Source organism: Carassius auratus, linkage group LG28B (assembly GCF_003368295.1).
Source record: "Carassius auratus strain Wakin linkage group LG28B, ASM336829v1, whole genome shotgun sequence".
Taxonomy (NCBI): domain Eukaryota; kingdom Metazoa; phylum Chordata; class Actinopteri; order Cypriniformes; family Cyprinidae; genus Carassius; species Carassius auratus.
The window spans coordinates 4,196,281-4,215,311 of record NC_039293.1 but is presented as its reverse complement, the minus strand read 5'-3'; the positions used below and the strand labels follow the sequence as shown (position 1 = coordinate 4,215,311).

At 37.2% G+C, this 19,031-nt stretch overlaps 2 protein-coding genes and 1 pseudogene across 2 annotated transcripts in view; 2 read left to right on the top strand and 1 right to left on the bottom strand.

The window, feature by feature from the left end:
- The window catches only part of LOC113067797 (NAD(P)(+)--arginine ADP-ribosyltransferase 2-like), a 95,875-nt gene that overhangs the window by 18,981 nt on the left and 57,863 nt on the right, over positions 1-19,031 (bottom strand). The window lies entirely within an intron of this gene.
- LOC113067803 (ecto-ADP-ribosyltransferase 5-like) lies at positions 4,465-5,449 on the top strand (annotated as a pseudogene).
- Positions 12,263-15,077, top strand: LOC113067795 (GPI-linked NAD(P)(+)--arginine ADP-ribosyltransferase 1-like). The gene is made up of 3 exons (XM_026240264.1): positions 12,263-12,348; positions 12,424-13,110; positions 14,814-15,077. Exons 1-3 carry the CDS (start codon positions 12,298-12,300, stop codon positions 14,919-14,921), a joined length of 846 nt encoding a protein of 281 aa, XP_026096049.1. The 5' UTR covers positions 12,263-12,297; the 3' UTR covers positions 14,922-15,077.

The window sequence follows — 19,031 nt, the reverse complement described above, 5'->3', positions numbered from 1 at the left end:
AGGGGAATTGGCCGCTTGCAACACGACAGGGGACGACCGCCGCTGAAGCACTATCTTGTCAACACACCAAGCTTCCGAGAGCATGAACTCGCAGTTCACAGCAGACACATTTGAGCAGAAGGATACTAACGCTCGGCTCCAGAGCGAAAAGCTGGTATGCATTGCACCTGCTGCTTCTTATACTCACGCTGTGATCAGTGGCAGCAGATTGGTGCAATAATTGCATGCCAATGTGCATTGGCTTGTTTAGTTTACACTCAGAGTAGATTGGTCTATCGAAGCAATATCCCAATTCGTCAGTCACCGACGTGATGTCGAGAGTGACCGACTGAAAGGGAAGAATCATTTTGTATATTTCTTAAAATATTGTTTTCATAAAAAACAAAGTCTTTGAGTTTTAATAATACGACAATGGTTTTCACCTGAATGAGTCAGAAAGAGAAATACCTGCTTAATTCATAGGAATGTAAGACATTAAACAAGTGCAGTGAATTGGTAAGAACATTTGAGCCCTTTGCAAATGCATGTGAAACGTGTTCAACATAGAGTAGACGATGGTTAAAGAAAATTATGTAAAATCATGCTTTGTGTATCATTACCCAACATTTGTTGACTTCAAATAAGAAAATGTTGACTTTGACATGTAGTAACTGGCTTTTAACCTACTTTTAGTCCTAGTTAATTTTCACCAGATCAGTTAATCAGTCCCACATATCATGTTTTCCTTTGAAAACTCAGCCCTGTGGTAATGCCATATTATTGTGTTCAATGAAGACAAGAAAAAGCCCTCCACAGAATGACTGAGAGATTGAAGTCCTGTGAAAAGCAAAAGCTAAACTCACTTTGAAGAGGCTCATGTGAAGTTGTCTGAGGTCCAGTAGGTGCAGGTTCCCCAGGAGAGGCAATGGTTTGGGTCCTGGAGGATCTTCTGGAGAGCTGGAGCTGATGGAGAAAAGATAAACAAACAAAACCAACAGCACAGCAGCGAGTAAAGCTCCTGTGGTGGAGCTCCTAGGATCCATTTATTTTTACAATGACATCTAAGTAAAACTCATTTAATGATGATGTGTTTAAGAAACTGAAGCGGACAAACATTTTCTACTTGAAAGTGTTTCTTTACCTGATGTTCACCTTAAATATCCTCTATATCACTTTATATAGATTTTAATAGTATTTTTACAGGCACCAGCCCTGAAATACATAATGATGTCACAATCAATTTATTTATACCTGCTGCGGGTGTGTGCTCATGGTGTGTGTGTGTTCACTGCTCTGGGTGTGTGTTCATGGTGTGTGTGTGTTCACTGCTCTGAGTGTGTGTTCATGGTGTGTGTGTGTTCACTGCTGCGGGTGTGTGTTCATGGTGTGTGTGTGTTCACTGCTTCGGGTGTGTGTTCACTTCTCACTGCTGTGTGTGTTCACTGCTCCGGGTGTGTGTTCACGGTGTATGTGTGTTCACTTTCCTTTACCCTGTATTTACTTTTTTTTTTTGTGTGTGATTTTTTGTGAAAAATGGAGGCTTTTGAGGGCGGTTCTAGAGATCTTTTGAGGGAGTGGTTTGGCAACACTGGTCTCAGGCGCCTGCTGCTGTAAAGTGCATTCACAAGAGTTCTAACAGTCCGGACATTACGTGATTCAGAGGTAAAAAAAGATATAAATACTGTTCAGTTTCTTGCATAGACCATTTGTTTTGTGTCTTTACACATCGAAGTATCGTCACAAGCCGCAGGGTTTAATTTAGATTTTTTTGTGCTTGTATTTTAAGCCTTTTTTTTTTTGATTTATGGTTCATTTTCATAGGTTATTAACTATTATAACTCATGAATAAATGATTCACATATGTTCACACTTCATTAAGGTTCACTTTCACAGGTTATTAAATGTTTATAACTCATTAATACATTATTTACATTAAGGTTCACAGGTAACTACTTTTGGAATTAAAACTTTTATTATTGATATTACATCAAGCTATGGTTGAGCTTTTATGATTTCTTCCACCCCAAAACAAAGTTTGATCATTTAATCTTGATAAACAAAATATATCAGTTTCTAATCATTGCTGTGAATAGGCATCATGAACTTTTGCCACATATTATGGATAAGGTACAGAGTAGATTCTGGTAAGAAACATTGTACAAAAAGTGACATGAGTCATGAGATATAAATGAGAGATCTATAAATACAACACCCTTCACTATAAAAAGTAATTTTTTTGCTGCATCATGAAATAAATCAGGAATCCAGTTTTGAGTGAAATAAGTATTAATAAATATATTTATTAAGCATTTACATGCAAGTTAAAAATGGTTAACTATTTGGCAGGAATTGCATTAAAATCACCCTTTTATTAATGCATTTATAATTGCTTATCAATGATTTATAATGCAATTGAAAATGTGTTATTATTAATTTATGAACAGTTTTATAAACACTTTATAAAGGAAACCTTAATGTAAAGTGTTAACAGAATTTCATATATATTTTATTTGTTTAATTCAGAATCTGTATTGCATTTGTAACTTTAACAGAGTCTAAACTGCTTGAATTACAACTACTACAACAATGTAAAATATGTAAATGTTGTTTTTACACTTCTAGCCAGGAACTTACAGTTTGTCCAGTGTGAAACTGTAGACTTTTACAAGTAATGATGAGCTTACCAGTTTAGTTGAGCTAAAAGCATCAAGATCACAATTCAGCAGATCGCACTTCAGCTTAGAACACACACACACACACACACACACACACACACACACACACACACACTATTAGTGAAATAAAAAGGCAACTTCAACAAAATAACAATTGTAATATATTAAGGTTCAGCGAAAGAAGTACAGGAAGTAGACCTTCAGAAGTGTTGCACTAGATGAGCCAGACAGTTTAGCTGAGCTGAATGCAACAAGATCATACTTCAACTGTTATGTTTCAGAGTGCGTGCACACACACACACACACACACACACACACAGACACACACATTAGTAGCTATAAAAAAAAAGTAACTTCATCCTTCTAATCTCTTGGTTGGAAGCGTTGTCGTAATCTGACTGAAAACAAAAGACTGTTCTTCATTTCTCATCGTTATTCCTGATCTCCTGAAAAAATAACAAAAAAGGAAACTGACAAAGGCTACAGTATTTTCAGGTAAGTTTGGGAGTAAAGTACAAAGTCAAGGTCACTGGGCAAATTTATGAAAATATTCATACTGAAGTTGTACTAGGGCTGTTCGATTATGGCAAAAATCATAATCACGATTATTTTGGACAATACTGTAATCATGATTATTTAACACGATCATGAGGGGGCAATATGACCAAAACTTTATATATTAATTTCCTGGTTTGCTACAATCATTATATCTGCACTGTTTACTTAACTGGTTTGCACTCTATCTACCATGTGCTGATTTACTTATTTTTCTTTTTGCATGACCTATTTGTATAGTTGTACTTTAAATTGTATTATCTGTATTTAATGTTCTATTGTTAGTGTTATCTGTATGCACCAAGGGTCTGAGTGTCTGCAATTTCAATTCTCTGCATGTATGTACTGTACATGTAGTAGAATTGACAATTAAGCAGACTTGACTTGACTTGACATCTACATTGTAGAGACCAGCGGAATTTCAAACAAAGTCCTGAAAATTATTGAAAATAATTAAACTGTCAGTAATAAAAAAGCAAAGGAACAAATAGAATAGAATAAAATATATAAATTAAACAAACTGCTTTAATGTTTTTTAATGCAAGTCTCAAGAAGTATGATTATTTCATTTATTCACTATACCATTTATTATTAATGTCTCATTTCAGTTTAAGTTTGGCTTTAGTTTTGTATTTATTGCAGTTTATATGAAAAGTTTCATATAGCGTGGTACAGCCTACTGCAGAAATTAATAATCAAATGTAAAATAAAATAAAGCCCGCTGTCACTTTAAGAGCCGCACGGATCCAATTTACTGTTACACGCGTATTTTCATTCTCAACTCTTTACATTCATTTATTACATGACCGACGAATGTATACATGAATAATCACTAAGCGCCGCATTTTTACATATTTTTGCATGTATTTGAACTAAAAGATGACTTTAAATTCCGTGTTCTGTTCCGTCTCTGAGCGCATATCTCTTCCTGAGGAGCAGCGCACGTTCTCTTTCACGCTTTTAGAAACATGAATAAATATAGTTCGATAATTCAAGCACGTTCCATTTTGCAAATGTCACGTTACATAATTTTACTGATTTGAAATTGGTCTTTTATGGAGGAACAAAAGCGCGCGCAGATTTTCATAATCGTTTGGAGGCCAACATCGAAATCGAATAGTTTTTTTTTATTATTAATAACATAGCCCTAAGTTGTATCATTCAGTGTTTGTGAAACCCTGTTGTGTTTTTTGTCTTTCAGCATCTGCTCTTCACTATTTCTACAAGATCATCTGAGGGATCTGACTGAATCAAGATGCTGCTGATCATTGAAGCTCTTCTTCTCATTTCAGCTGCTCTAGGAAAGGTAAGATTGTGTTCTAGTATGAATATTGCAGACATTAATGCTGATGATTGATTATTATGGTCCCTGTTGCTGCAGGATCACAGAGCTACTACTGAAGAAGAGATAGTTCCTTTGGATATGGCACTGAATTCAGTTGATGACTACTATGAGGGTTGTAGAGAGAAAATGACAAACCTGGTGAAGACAGAATATCTAGGGAAGGAACTCTGTAACTCGGCTAAATTTAAAAAAGCTTGGCTAGAAGCTACACTGGATGCATCATGTGGTACTTTGAAATGTAAAAACACAATTGCCATTTATGTGTACACTAACACAGATTATAAAATATATGAAATATTCAATAATGATGGTCGTAACGGAAAACAAAACTATGAAAACAAGACATACAAATGGTATTCGCTTCAATTTCTGTTAACAGAAGCGATAAAGCTTCTACCCATCGTGGTTCAAAACTTATTTTTGATAAGAATGTTCTGAACACAGAGATTCGTTTTGGCTCATTTACATCCTCTTCTCTTGATCGTTACTCAGCACATCGCTTTGGGACTAAATCTTGTTTTGAAATCTACACTTGTGAAGGTGCTGAGGTGACAAATTACTCTAGGCTTCGTCATGAGAAAGAGGTGCTGATTCCTCCGTTTGAGAAGTTTAAAGTCACTGCTCTCAAGACAAATGGTGAATGGTGTGAAACTGTGTTCATTTTGAAAAGCTCAGGAATAATAAGTTACCTGAACTGTGCTCTATTCAAGAAACCAACCAAGACCATAACAAAGTACTATGGTTTGCTCTGAACAAAGCGCTTTGAATTTATGTGATAAAATCATGTACACCAGTTTAGGGCCAAAAAATATTATAAATATCTTTGGTGTGACACTGCAAAATCTCTTTATTATTGTATCAATTTAAACATCATTGTGTTATGTTGTAAACCTGTCGAAACCACGTGTTTCTTGTTGTTTTTGGATTCTGCTTGTTTTGTTTTATTGAACTGCAGCAACCAAAGAAATATCTCAAAACATCTGATTTTCTTATAATTCTCGGTGGAATACATATTGTGATTGCATGTTACACAATTTACGCAAATTGTGTTCTTTAAAAATAAAATGAAAGTCAATTATATATAAAATAAATTTAGTATAAATAATAATATTCATAAATAAGATACACGGATCAGGTATAACATTATGATCACAGACAGGTGACATGAATAACACGGTTTATCTTTTCATCATGAGACCCGTTAGGGGGTGAGATATATTAGGCAGCAAGTGAACAAAGTTGTCCTTTAAGATGATGTGTAAAAAGAAGGAAAATTATTTGAAGGTCCAAATTGTGATTTGTTAAGAGGGTTAAGGTATGACATAAATAAAGACATCTGAAACCTGTTGTTACCTTTTGTGAATTAACTATTTTCTTTAAGTCTCATTTGTAGTGATATTTAAAAAGTTATCACTTTAGGATTAGGCAAAGCCAAAACAACAAACCAAAGTATCACAAACTACACCCTAGACAACTGGGTCAGAGCATCTCCAAAAACTGCAGCTCTTGTGGGGTATCTGCACAGGAATGGTTTGAGAAGCACAACAATGAGTTTGAGGTGTTGACTTGGCCTCCAAATTCCCCAGATCTCAGTCCGATCAAGTATCTCTGGGATGTGCTGAACCATCGAGTCCGATCATGGAGGCCCCCCCTCGCAACTTACAGGACCTAAAGGATCTGCTCCTAACATCTTGGTGGCAGATAGCACAGCACACCTCCACACAGTGGCAAGACTGTGACAACGGCCATCTTTAAACCTCTCTCACTGTACGACGTACGACCACCGATTAGGAGTCACAATCACAGACATTGCCACGATTGTTGCATGATGCCAATCTTTTGTCTGGGACAGCCGAAAATCGTGCAGTGTGCATCTGGCTTTGTATCGGTCATATGAGGATGTCTTTGAGTTTCATTGTGTTTAACTAAATGAACACACCTGCTAACTAGGGTGATTAAACACGGTTTAATCTGTCACATGATGTGCCATAGACCTTGGATCAGGTTATATTCATATCAGGTTCAAAGATGCAAGTTGTATTTGTAGTAAAACCATGGTAACCACAATAATGGCAATTGTAACTGTAGTAAGGATAGTAATATGGATAGTTATAGCAAAGTAAGCCAAACTTACAGCAAGTAATCTGATTGCTGAGTATTGCTTTTGTGTTGAAAATGGAATCAACAAGATAAGTGAATCATTTGAAAGTGGCTGCTGTAATTGCAGCTGACCACTAGATGTCACTGGTAGGATCTGTCTTTGACAGCTTCACAAGACTTCATCTGCCCACCCAAACACAACCATGGGAGCCTATTAACTTAAACAGCACAGTGCTTTCTGTTATTGGGTCAAATTGAGGTCAGATCATATTCACACCTTAAACAAACCGTACCACAGTTAGTTTGAACTGAAACAAGACCACCTCTTCATCTGGGTCTCGGTTCGGTTGTTACTGCATAACAAATAACTTTAGTATTATGTTTCTATTTTTACCCAAAATGAGATGATGTGAGCATGGAGCAGGGTAACCCTAACCCTAATTCTCATGTACTTTAATGTCTGTTTCACAAGTGAGACACAGGAAATCTCTTATATGGATAAATGCATCAGATATCACTAACTACAGCTTGATAACATGCAGATAGAGATGCTCTGACTGATGAAATGTGGAAGACAATAAACACTTAATTGCAATACAACACTAACTGAGATTAAAGGGTTAGTTCACCCAAAAATGAAAATTATGTCATTAATAACTCACCCTTATGTCGTTCCAAACCCGTGAGACCTCAGTTCATCTTCGGAACACAGTTTAAGATATTTTAGATTTAGTCTGAGAGCTCTCAGTCCTTCCACTGAAGCTGTGTGTACGGTCTACTGTCCATGTCCAGAAAAGTAAGAAAAACATCATCAAAGTAGTCCATGTGACATCAGAGGGTCAGTTAGAATTTTTTGAAGCATTGGAAATACATTTTGGTCAAAAAAATAGCAAAAACTACGACTTTATTCAGCATTGTCTTCTCTTCTGTCTCCGTTGTAAGAGAGTTCAAAACAAAGCAGTTTGTGATATCATGAACGAATCATTCGATGTAACCGGATCTTTTTGAACCGGTTCACCAAATCGAGCTGAATCGTTTAAAACGGTTCGCTTCTCCAATAAGCATTAATCCACAAATGACTTAAGCATTTAACTTTTTTAATGTGGCTGACACTCCCTCTGAGTTCAAACAAACCAATATCCCGGAGTAATTCATGTACTCAAACAGTACACTGACTGAACTGCTGTGAAGAGATACCAGAGTAACGTTAGAAGAAGAAAAATCAATTAATAAATAGCCTTATATAAACCTGGACTGGAATAAATATGTTAGCAACAGTAGTTTATTACAGCTATTTAATATCGTGCCTATCCAGACATCACCGGTCACGTTTAATAAGCGCATTTTTTGGCTCAATACTGTTGGTAATATAGGTTAACCTAAGAACTTATTGTGTGTGCAGAGTTGTTACTGTTAGCGCTATATTATATAATTAAATTTATATTTAATGTGGTTTCCACCGTAATGGATAACTGTTCCCCCTTTCTACCAGCAGGTGGCAGTATTTAAATGACTGACTGTATGGTGTCTTTGGTAACTGTTTTAAATCAAGATTACTGATACATATGTATTTATTGTTGTTCATTTTATTTAGTTTTTATTTGCCTAGTTATCACCATCATCATTCACCCAGCCCAGAGTTAAACCTGCTTCTGTTTTAACCTGATTATAACACTGCTATCAGCTTCTTATAGCAGCTCAGACAACAAACTCACATCAGACATGTCCTAATCCTAATGTAGGCCATCTGGCCAAAAGAATGATTTACCAGTGTGCTATATACTGTGTGAATCTTTCTTCTCTATACACATTCCAGTTTGTATAACATACAAAATTCCGATTGTGTCATGCAAGTGAAGAGAATCCATACAAGTCTTGAAAATGTATATAGCACATACATGCTTTCAAGGGCATTGCATGTACAATCAATGGCTGCAGAACATTTGTTAAGCCCTAAGGTAACATTTTATAAAGTCCTCAAAAGAAAACCCCAAAAAATAATTACATTACTAAATACATTACTTGGATGTTGGTGGGTTTCCTCACATGAGCTGTTTGCTTCCTCATCCTTCAACAACATTTCAATCATTTTAAGGTCATAACTTTTGACTCTGCATTTCCAAAACATTCACTTTATTCTTCTCTAAGGCAGGTGGGTATATTTTGTCACAATATAATATATATAATAGTATAAAGTATAAACTGAGCTTGTAACTCCCTTCTGGTACATAGCAGACATTATCAGGCTAATAAAGAAGCAATTATAAAAATGGTAAACAGAAATAAACTATGATCAGTGGAGCAGTGCTGAGGATGAACTATAGTTTAAGAGTCTGATAGCTTGGGGGGAAATGTTGCTCTGCAGTCTGTTGGTGCGACAGCAGAAACTTCTATATCTCTTCCCAGGAGGCAGCAGGATGAACAGGCTGTGGCTGGGTGGGTACTGTCCTTTTGTATCCTTTTGGCTCTGGGTACCGGAGATTGTAAATGTTTTGAAGGACACTATTAGTTAGGGGATTGTTTTAGTTAGTTTTTATTTTAGGTTTAGGTTTTAAGTTAAGTTAAATGGTTAAGTTTGGTTATGTTCATCTGTTATGTTATTTTATGCAATTAATAAATTGTTCAATTTTATTTTCTATTATTCTCTCTTGCAGAACTCCTTTTGTTGTATTCATTTTATGTTATTTTATGCAAATAATAAATTAATATAAATATTTTAATAAAATAAATTATGTTCACTTGCATGACATACTGCTTGTTGTCTATTGAGAGTGAGGAGTCACGTGCCGATTTGGGTTGATTTGGCCTGTCGGCCCTGATGGCAGGATACGCTATCTGTTGCCAGGGGCAATGCCTTCAGAACTTCACAGAGGCGCGAATAAACATTTCAGAGCGCTTTCATTTTTGCGCATTTATTTTGTCGGCGGAACAGATCGAGACGGATCTACGAATACGCGAAAGAAAAGGAAGAAAGTAAAGCAATGCAAAAACATAAGGCGAAAGAAAGGGGACCTTACAGGAACAAGCTCACACCAAGCGCAAAACAGCGGTGTTTGGAGAAGCTCTCAGGCAGCTCCCTGCAGCGGCACAGAGACCTGAACAATTTACCTCAGTGCACACATATGGACATTGTGAATTATATTGTTTACGATGTAAGTCACCTTGCATTCACGCTGTTAATGGCTTTAATCTAACCAGGACATTTACATCTCGCAATCACACATTTAACTACCCTAGCTAACCCAGAACTGGTTTGTCCACTTTGCAGCCCCCAACACAAAAACCTGGTACAGTATGTGTCACTGGGCTAAAATCAAATCATAACTAAACATACACAGCTTTAGCCTACATCAAAACATGTTGGAAACGTTCGTATACATTGAACATCTTGTTACAATCTAGTGTTTACGAAACAGTCACAGTTAAATACTTTGTCGTTTTGGTCAAGAAGTGCATTCTAAATGCAATGTAATTACAATACACTAAAACGCATGTGAATAAACTTACTTTGGCCAGTACAACACTGTTTTCATCACCTGCTGTAGATGGACCCAGCCAAAGCAGAAAGCCTCGTAACTTTCCAAAGACTTGTGGCTTTTAAACTCCTGCATTGTGTAGTAACTTAAACCAAAAACAATATAATTCCCAATGTCCATATGTGTGCATGGAGGTAAATGGTCCAGGTCTCTGTGCCGCTTGAGAGCTTCTCCAAATACCGCTGTTTTGCGCTTGGTGTAACCTAAAAAAAACTGTATTTGTGAATGTTCATCAGAGCCGATACACATTCTGCGTAGGGCCCCCAAAACATCAAAGGGGCTCCCTTGCTCTAAAACCTGATTTAATTTTAGTTTAGTTTTAGCGATTATGAAAACATAAATTTTTCTTTCTTTTAAAGGGGACCTATTATGCTCTTTTTTGTTTTGGGGGTGTACTACAACAGACTAGGTTGTTTGAAAAGCACATTATTTTTCACATACTGTATTTCACATATTTTCACATATTTACACACTCCCCAGTGTAGCACGCAAGGCTCGCATAGTTCCTGTATCAAATGAAGGCCCACCCTCTGAAATATTAAATGTGCTGTGATTGGTTAGCTGGTTTAGCATTGTATTTGGTAGCACTCAGTGCCTGGTCGGGAAATATGGGTTGTAGACCAAACAAGTTGTTCATTGTAGTTTTTGAAAAGTGATTTTTTTTCTTAAATAAAATATCTCATTTTGAATTGGACTTGAGATTTTCAACTTTTCTGTGCTCAAAACAGCAACATTACAGACTAAATAAAGTTCAAAAAGTGAAAAAGCACAGGACCCCTTTAATGTGGTGCACTGTCGCCCTTTTTACCTAAAAACCTGCCAAATCCTTTAATGTCAGGGTCAATGTCAAGGATGCAAATCTTAGGCTGGGAAATCTCACACTCATCCAGGCCACACAGACAAAAAGGGGCCAAAATTGCACCTTTTGGGGTAAAACAGCTTGTCACTGAGTAGTCATTTTAAGCGTACTGTTCCAGGTGACTTCTTTAATTTTCTCATCTCATCTTTAATTAATCTCATTGCGCCTGCTGCACCCATGATATGATAGCAAAGTTCCTTGATTATTACGCCAGACTGTATAGTTCCTAGACAAATTGGCCTAGAAAATTGCAAATTTTTCATTTTCTGTCAGTTTTAGTACAAGATGTAACTACAGAAGAGTCAAGTTTTAAACTATCGAAACTCTTTGGTAATTTCTGTGCGAGATGCTAACCATCTAATTAGATTCAATGATCTATGCTAAGCTAAGCTAAAAGTGCTGTGACTGTCCAATAAAAGCTGTTCTCATTTACATATTTTCTGTCAGACAATGGAATGAACATGATATATGTAAAGACTGACCTAATGTTAACCAGCAGTCTAAAAAGTAGTTTGATTTGTCACTGTTAACTTGTTGAAAAAAAAAACATAACATAAAGTCGTTATAACTGATTGATAACCTTTGTTATAAATGTTTCCTTTTTTTGAGAAACAGATAGAAGAGATGAGACAGGAATTGTCAGGGGAGAATAATTTTATTTAAAATAATTTTGTTTAATCCAGAATAGATATTCCATCTTTCACTGAGTCCGAAATACTCAAAGTGAAACTTGAGTGTTTACAGTTTTTTTTTTTGGTTTTTTTTTTTTTTACCTTTAGTTGTCCAGTGTGAAACCACATAGACATTCACAAGAGTTGCAATATAGATAAGCGCAACAGTTTAACAGAGCTGAATGCAACAACAGAACACACACACACACACACACACACACACACATTATTGGCTATAAAAGCAGCTTCAACCTTCTCATCCGTTGATTTGAAGAGTCGATGTCATCTGTTTGAGAATAAATTACTTTTCTGCACTTCACTTCACATTGTTACTCCTGAGCACCTGAAAAATAACGGAAAGAAAACTTTGTTTTCAGGTAAGTTTGGAGATAAAGTAATGTTATATTGCAAACCTATGCACATATTTCTACTGATGTAATGAATGTTATGTAGAACATAAAAATTCCTATTGGATTAATATATTTAGCATTTGTGAAACACTGTTGTGTTTCTTGTCTATCAGCTTCTGCTCTTCACTATTTCTACAAGATCATCTGAGGGATCTGTCTGAATCAAGATGCTGCTGATCATTGAAGCTCTTCTTCTCATTTCAGCTGCTCTAGGAAAGGTAAGATTGTGTTCTAGTATGAATATTACAGACATGAATACTGATGATTGATTATTATGATCCCTGTTGCTGCAGGATCACAGAGCTGCTACTGAAGAAGAGATAGTTCCTTTGGATATGGCACTGAATTCAGTTGATGACTACTACGAGGGTTGTAGAGAGAAAATGGCAGACCTGGTGCAAAATGAATATCTGGAGAAGGAACTCAAAAACTCAAATATTTTTGAAGAGGCTTTTAAAGAGGGTAACAACAAATTCTACAGGAGTTGGTTTGGAAAATTAAGAAAAATACATAAAATTGCTATCTATGCGTACACTTTTAATAAACCTGGGTTGATTAATTTAAATATACATGTTAAGTTTAATAATGACACTCGTTATGACAAACAAAACTATCCAGTCATGAAATACGAATGGTATTCACTTCACTTTCTGTTAACAGAAGCGATACAGATTCTGAAGAAAACACAAAATAGATGCTTTAAAACTTTTCGTGGTACGGATGTTGCATTTGATAAGGATGTTCTGAACATAGAGGTTCGTTTTGGCTCATTTACATCCTCCTCTCTTGATCCTAATAAAGCAAATAAATTTGGAACTTTATCTTGTTTTGAAATCCACACTTGTGAAGGTGCTGATATTTCAAACTATTCTATGCTTCCTCATGAGAAAGAGGTGTTGATTCCTCCGTATGAGAAGTTCATTGTTACTGCTATCAGGACAAGAAAATATAAGAAAATTGGCGAGTGTAAGACTGTGTTTGTGTTGAACAGCAGTGGAATAAGAAGTGACCTGAACTGTGCTCTATTCAACCAACCAAAACCATAGCATAATACTGAAGTGTGTGCTGAACAACGGGCCTTGAATTTACATTATATAATCATGTACATTAGTTAAGGAAAAAAAAAAAAAAATCTTGTGTGACACTGTGTTTACTTTGAAAGATTTTGAAAAAAGTAAGTTGTTGAATGTTGTACTCATTTCATTTGACTGATTGTATTATAAATAGAGTGCTTACGGTCCATATAACACTTCACAATTAAATTTTCAGACCATATGGAGCAAATAAAAAAAAAAAAAAAAAATGAAATCATACATACAGTTTGTCTTTGTTTTCAGCTACTTCATAAATGACCAATTGCCATTTTCTTTCTTTTTTCTTTTTCAATTTTACTTCAAAAATGATCATTTTAATAAATTAAATCTAAACTATTTTTTTTTTATTTTTCCATTTTTTTAAAGGGATGGTTCCCTTTCAAATTAAATTTTGGTATGTTTTAGCTTACCTTAAGGACATCCAAGATGCTTTGGTCAAACCGTTCTTGTCTGTGACTCATATAATGGAGGTCATGGTCACCACCTCAAAGAGCATGCACAGAGGAGTCCACATTAAACAATTTCCCATCGTAAGTACACATTGATGACGTAAGACACGAAACGAGCGGTTTGTGTAAGAAAACGAACAGTATTTATATCGTTTTTACCCAGAGTCGGCGTCAGAGCAGATCTACTGGAGGGGCATTGGATCATTGGCGGGGGTGGGGGGGGCACTGTCATTTGTTAAATATTTTTTGACGCAATGGCAACATAGTAGCATGGAAATCCAGACTTAAATCTGAAAGATCTATATGACAATGAACGATTTAGACTTGGGTTTTTATCTAAAAGAGGAACAGAAGACAGCGCTGAAATTAGTGTTTTGCCGACCGGATATGGCAAGAGTCAGTTAGCTCCAATGATCTATAGCCTATAGAATGACATTCTACCCTAGAATGTTAGCTCCAACGATCTATTTATATAGAATGTCATTATATAATTTTGTTTTGTATTTTTACCTGTCTTGATTCCTAATACACAACAGATGATGATTGTTAGGTTAAACGTTCAGAATACGATTCCATTTAAGGTTACTATAGCCTAGTTCAGCACTTTGCGAATGGACAGCGACTCAAGTAGCACGTAGTAGCCTGTTCTCACGTTCTACGAGTTCAGTAGCCTACATTTTAGGGAAACGTTCTAGTGTCATCATCACAAAAATGTCCAACCCATTCTCACTCCAAAGGCGTCAAAAACCAAAGCATGGTCAAGCGCCCCTAGCGTCACTTTTATGACGGCAAATGTGACTCTCGGCGTCTAAATATCGACGCACTACGACCTTCGTTGCTTTCAGTGGGAAACTTTTGGCGTCTGAACTTCAACAAAATAGATGCTATTCTACCTATCGTGGTACAAATCTTATTTTTGATAAGGATGTTCTGAATAAAGAGATTCGTTTTGGCTCATTTACATCCTCTTCTCTTGATCATTACTCAGCACATCGCTTTGGGACTAAATCTTGTTTTGTAATCAACACTTGTGAAGGTGCTGAGGTGACAAATTACTCTAGATTTCCTCATGAGAAAGAGGTGCTGATTTCTCCGTTTGAGAAGTTTAAAGTCACTGCTCTCAAGACAAAAGATCCCAAGTGTGAAACTGTGTTCATGTTGAAAAGCTCAGGAATAATAAGTTACCTGAACTGTGCTCTTTTCAAGAAACCAACCAAGACCATAACAAAGTACTATGGTTTGCTCTGAACAAAGCGCTTTGAATTTATGTGATAAAATCATGTACACCAGTTTAGGACCAAACAATATTATAAATATCTTTGGTGTGACACTGCAAAATCTCTTTATTATTGTATCAATTTAAACATCATTTTGTTATGTTGTTAACCTGTCGAAACCACATGTTTCTTGTTGTTTTTGGATTCTGCTTGTTTTGTTTTATTGAACTGCAGCATTTGTCTGATTGTAAAGTTAGGTTCACAGTTAAGTTTTTCAGTTCAGGTTCAACTTTTGTCAACCAAAGAAATATCTCAAAACATCTGATTTTCTTATAATTCTCGGTGGAATACATTTTGTGATTTCATGTTACACAAGTTAGGCAAATTGTGTTCTTTAAAAATAAAATGAAAGTAAATTATATATAAAATGAATTTAGTAAAAATAAAAATATTCATAAATATTAATATTGTAAGATACACTGATCAGGTATAACATTATGATCACAGACAGGTGAGATGAATAACAGGGTTTATCTTTTCATCATGACACCCGTTAGTGGGTGGGATATATTAGGCAGCATGTGAACAAATTTGATGTGTAAAAAGAAGGAAAATTATTTTAACAAGGGCCAAATTGTGATTTGTTACGAGGGTTAGGGTAGATGACATGAATAAAGACATCTGAAACATGTTGTTACCTTTTGTGAATTTATTATTTTCTTTAAGCCTCATTTGTAGTGATATTTAAAAGGTTATCACTTTAGGATTAGGCAAAGCCAAAACAACAAACAAAAGTATCACAAACTACACCCTAGACAACTGGGTCAGAGCATCTCCAAAAACTGCAGCTCTTGTGGGGTATCTGCAGAGGAATGATTTGAGAAGCACAACAATGAGTTTGAGGTGTTGACATGGCCTCCAAATTCCCCAGATCTCAATCCGATCAAGTATCTCTGGGATGTGCTGAACCATTGAGTCCGATCATGGAGGCCCCCCCTCGCAACTTACAGGACCTAAAGGATCTGCTCCTAACATCTTGGTGGCAGATAGCACAGCACACCTCCAGGGGTCTAGTGGAGTCCACAGGGCTGTTTTGGCATCAAAATATTAGGACCAACACAACATTAGGAAGGCAGTCACACATAACCCATTCTCACTCCCAACGCGTCATAAACTGAAGCATGGTCAAGCACCTTTAGAGTCACTATGAAGACGTCACTATATCAGTGACTAGGACCTACATTTCTTTCAGTGGGAAACTTTTGGCATCGCAGTATTTGTCATCAGTTTACGTGTGCCCTCAGGTTGGGTGAGTAGTTGTAAATGAGCTCTCTTAATTGTCACGACCCTACATGCAAGACTGTATGATTATGAAACCTATTGGCCTGCAGGCTATGACGCACTTTTCTATAGAAGAATAAAACGCTAGTGGTAAACAAAAAGAGCATAATGAATCACACTTTGAAATCATTGAGAAAAAAGTAGCAGTGATGAAAGAGGAAGAAATAAGAGCTTGAGGTATGCAGTTTTATATTTTAGCTCCATGTTGCAGTGATTTCATTTAGCATCTTTACTGGTTGGTCAGTAAACGTGGGTCATAACTGCAAACACACTGCGATGAACATGCTGAATTTCTGAAACTGCCTGAAAATAGGCTATCTTTGGAGGCAAGACTGTGGCAACGGCCATCTTTAAACCTCTCTCACTGTACGACATACGACCACCGATTAGGAGTCACGATCACAGACATTGCCACGATTGTTTCATGATGCCAATCTTTTGTCTGGGACAGCCGAAAATCATGCAGTGTGCATCTGGCTTTGTATCGGTCATCTGAGGGTGAATTTCATTGCGTTTAACTAAATGAACACACCTGCTAACTAGGGTGATTAAACACGGTTTAATCTGTCACATGATGTGCCATAGACCTTGGATCAGGTTATATTCATATCAGGTTCAAAGATGCAAGTTGTATTTGAAGTAAAACCATGGTAACCACAATAATGGCCATTGTAACTGTAGTAAGGATAGTAATATGGATAGTAATAGCAAAGTAAGCCAAACTTACAGTAAGTAATCTGATTGCTGAGTATTGCTTTTGTGTTGAAAATGGAATCAACAAAATAAGTAAATTATTTGAAAGTGGCTGCTGTACGCGGCAGCACGTTGTGTCACGGTGAGAACATGTAAAGGATCTGACAGGAAATTTCTCCCTATCAATAATTTACTTTTATTTATGCTGCACTTCGGCTTAAATTTGTAATAAATAAAATAAAACATAAAAAAACCTTGCAAAGCAGGCACTATCAAAACATTTAGAGGATGTGTGCATCCATGTCATCGTTGTTTGATACCCGATGACACACACAATCTCGGCGTTGGTTGTTTTGGCTAAGAGCATGCACGCAATGTCCTTGAGGGGGCAATTTGCGTGCATTTGTGAGCATAAAAAAAAGTCTCTGCTCTTGGTTGTCTCTCTTTTCAAGGAAAGAGGGGCAGACATCTGCTTCCCTCGAGCTTTTGAGCCGTGGAAGCATGCTAAGAAGGTGACACTGCGAGCTCGTATCAATGAGCACTATCTTTCTGGCCATAGCCCTCCAGCTCAGGTGAGGCTTCCATTTCTTCCTGATCTCCTTACAGAGATCAAGTAGAAATGGAATAGGCTGTTTTTCTTGTGCATTCAATGATTGCAGCATACGAGTATGCAATATCGAGGTGATGCGCAGAAACAGTTTCAGGATGAGGTAGCTGAGTTTCACCACCCTGTCAGATATCTGGAAAAAATTAAGGCTTTCTTTGTGATGCTCCGATCTCGCCTTCCGAATTTTTAGTACCACCACTGAGACAGTGGTTGAAACGTTCAGGGAAGTGAAACTACGCTCAGCGGCCTTCAATCCTTCATGTACAATCAGGTCTGAGCCCAAACAACACAGGGGTCCTCGTCCGTCTTGGTCTGAGGATCAGAGATGGGCACAGAAGGCTAGTGTCATGGCTCATGCTCCTCCCCCACCTGTGGGTAGGTGTAGGAGGAATGGCAGGTCAAAGGAGGATAGGCAAAGGCTTCTTGATCATCAGGCGCAGCATGGCACTGCAAGGAATTTCTTGGATGTCCTGCCAGGTTACCCTGAGGGGCTTCCTTGTCACTTGGATATCCCTTCTTGCTGAAGCATCGAGCGGGAAGTGGAGGCGGCAGTTACAGTTGTCTTCTGGTATATGTTGTCTCAGGTGATGTTCCCCTCGCCAGAGGTTTGTAAATTTGAGTTTGCCTCTCCGTGCGGTTTGGCACCTCTGCAATGTTTAGGAATCTTTAAGTACACATGCTAAGCTCTGTGTACTTTCTGAAAACCATATGGTGGTGAGTGTGCAAGTTGAGCACTCTGCGCACTTTCTAAAATCCACATAAGTCGTTGTGGCAGGGGGGGCGTGGTTTAGTGAAGTCTGCAGCGGGAGAGTGAATCAGGAGACGAGCGGTAAGTGAGTGGTTTGGGCAAAAATGATCATCACCTGTTTCTTGTTTCAGTAATTGGCATGGAGAGAGTATAAAACGTCGGGAGAGACGGAAGCAAGCGAGAGAGAGATGGACTACTGACCCGTACCGGAAACGGAAACCGGAAGGAGTAAACCGAAAGTGCTTGGCAAACGTGTCAAAATAGAGGTCACCGTTTGGTGTTTGTAAAATTTCAGTTCTTTTTGTTAAATAAATACGTCAGCACTCCAGCCGACCCCTTTGTCCTCTTCCTTTCCTCCAACGAACTTATTACAGTTGTAAGTGTGCATACCAGTATCGGTATCGTTATCGGTATCCGGTTCGATACTGAGCTTGTACTTGTACTCATATTGGTGCATAACTAGTTACTCCCCAACACTACGTACGGGACACTCCCGGAGCTCCTGCGATGCATGGAGGCCCTTTGGTGGGACATATCACTGGATATCACAGAACATGTTTTTGTTTTGAAAAACACAGTGGAATATGGAAAAAATATAAGGCCTTAGTTTTGCATTACCAGATAAGCTGAAAATTTACTTTGTGGTACCACAAACCTAAAACATCTGATTCTGAAATAAGAGATTATTTTGGGCTGATTTGCACCTCCATTTTTAATCATACAAATGGATACTATTTTAAGGATGATAGATT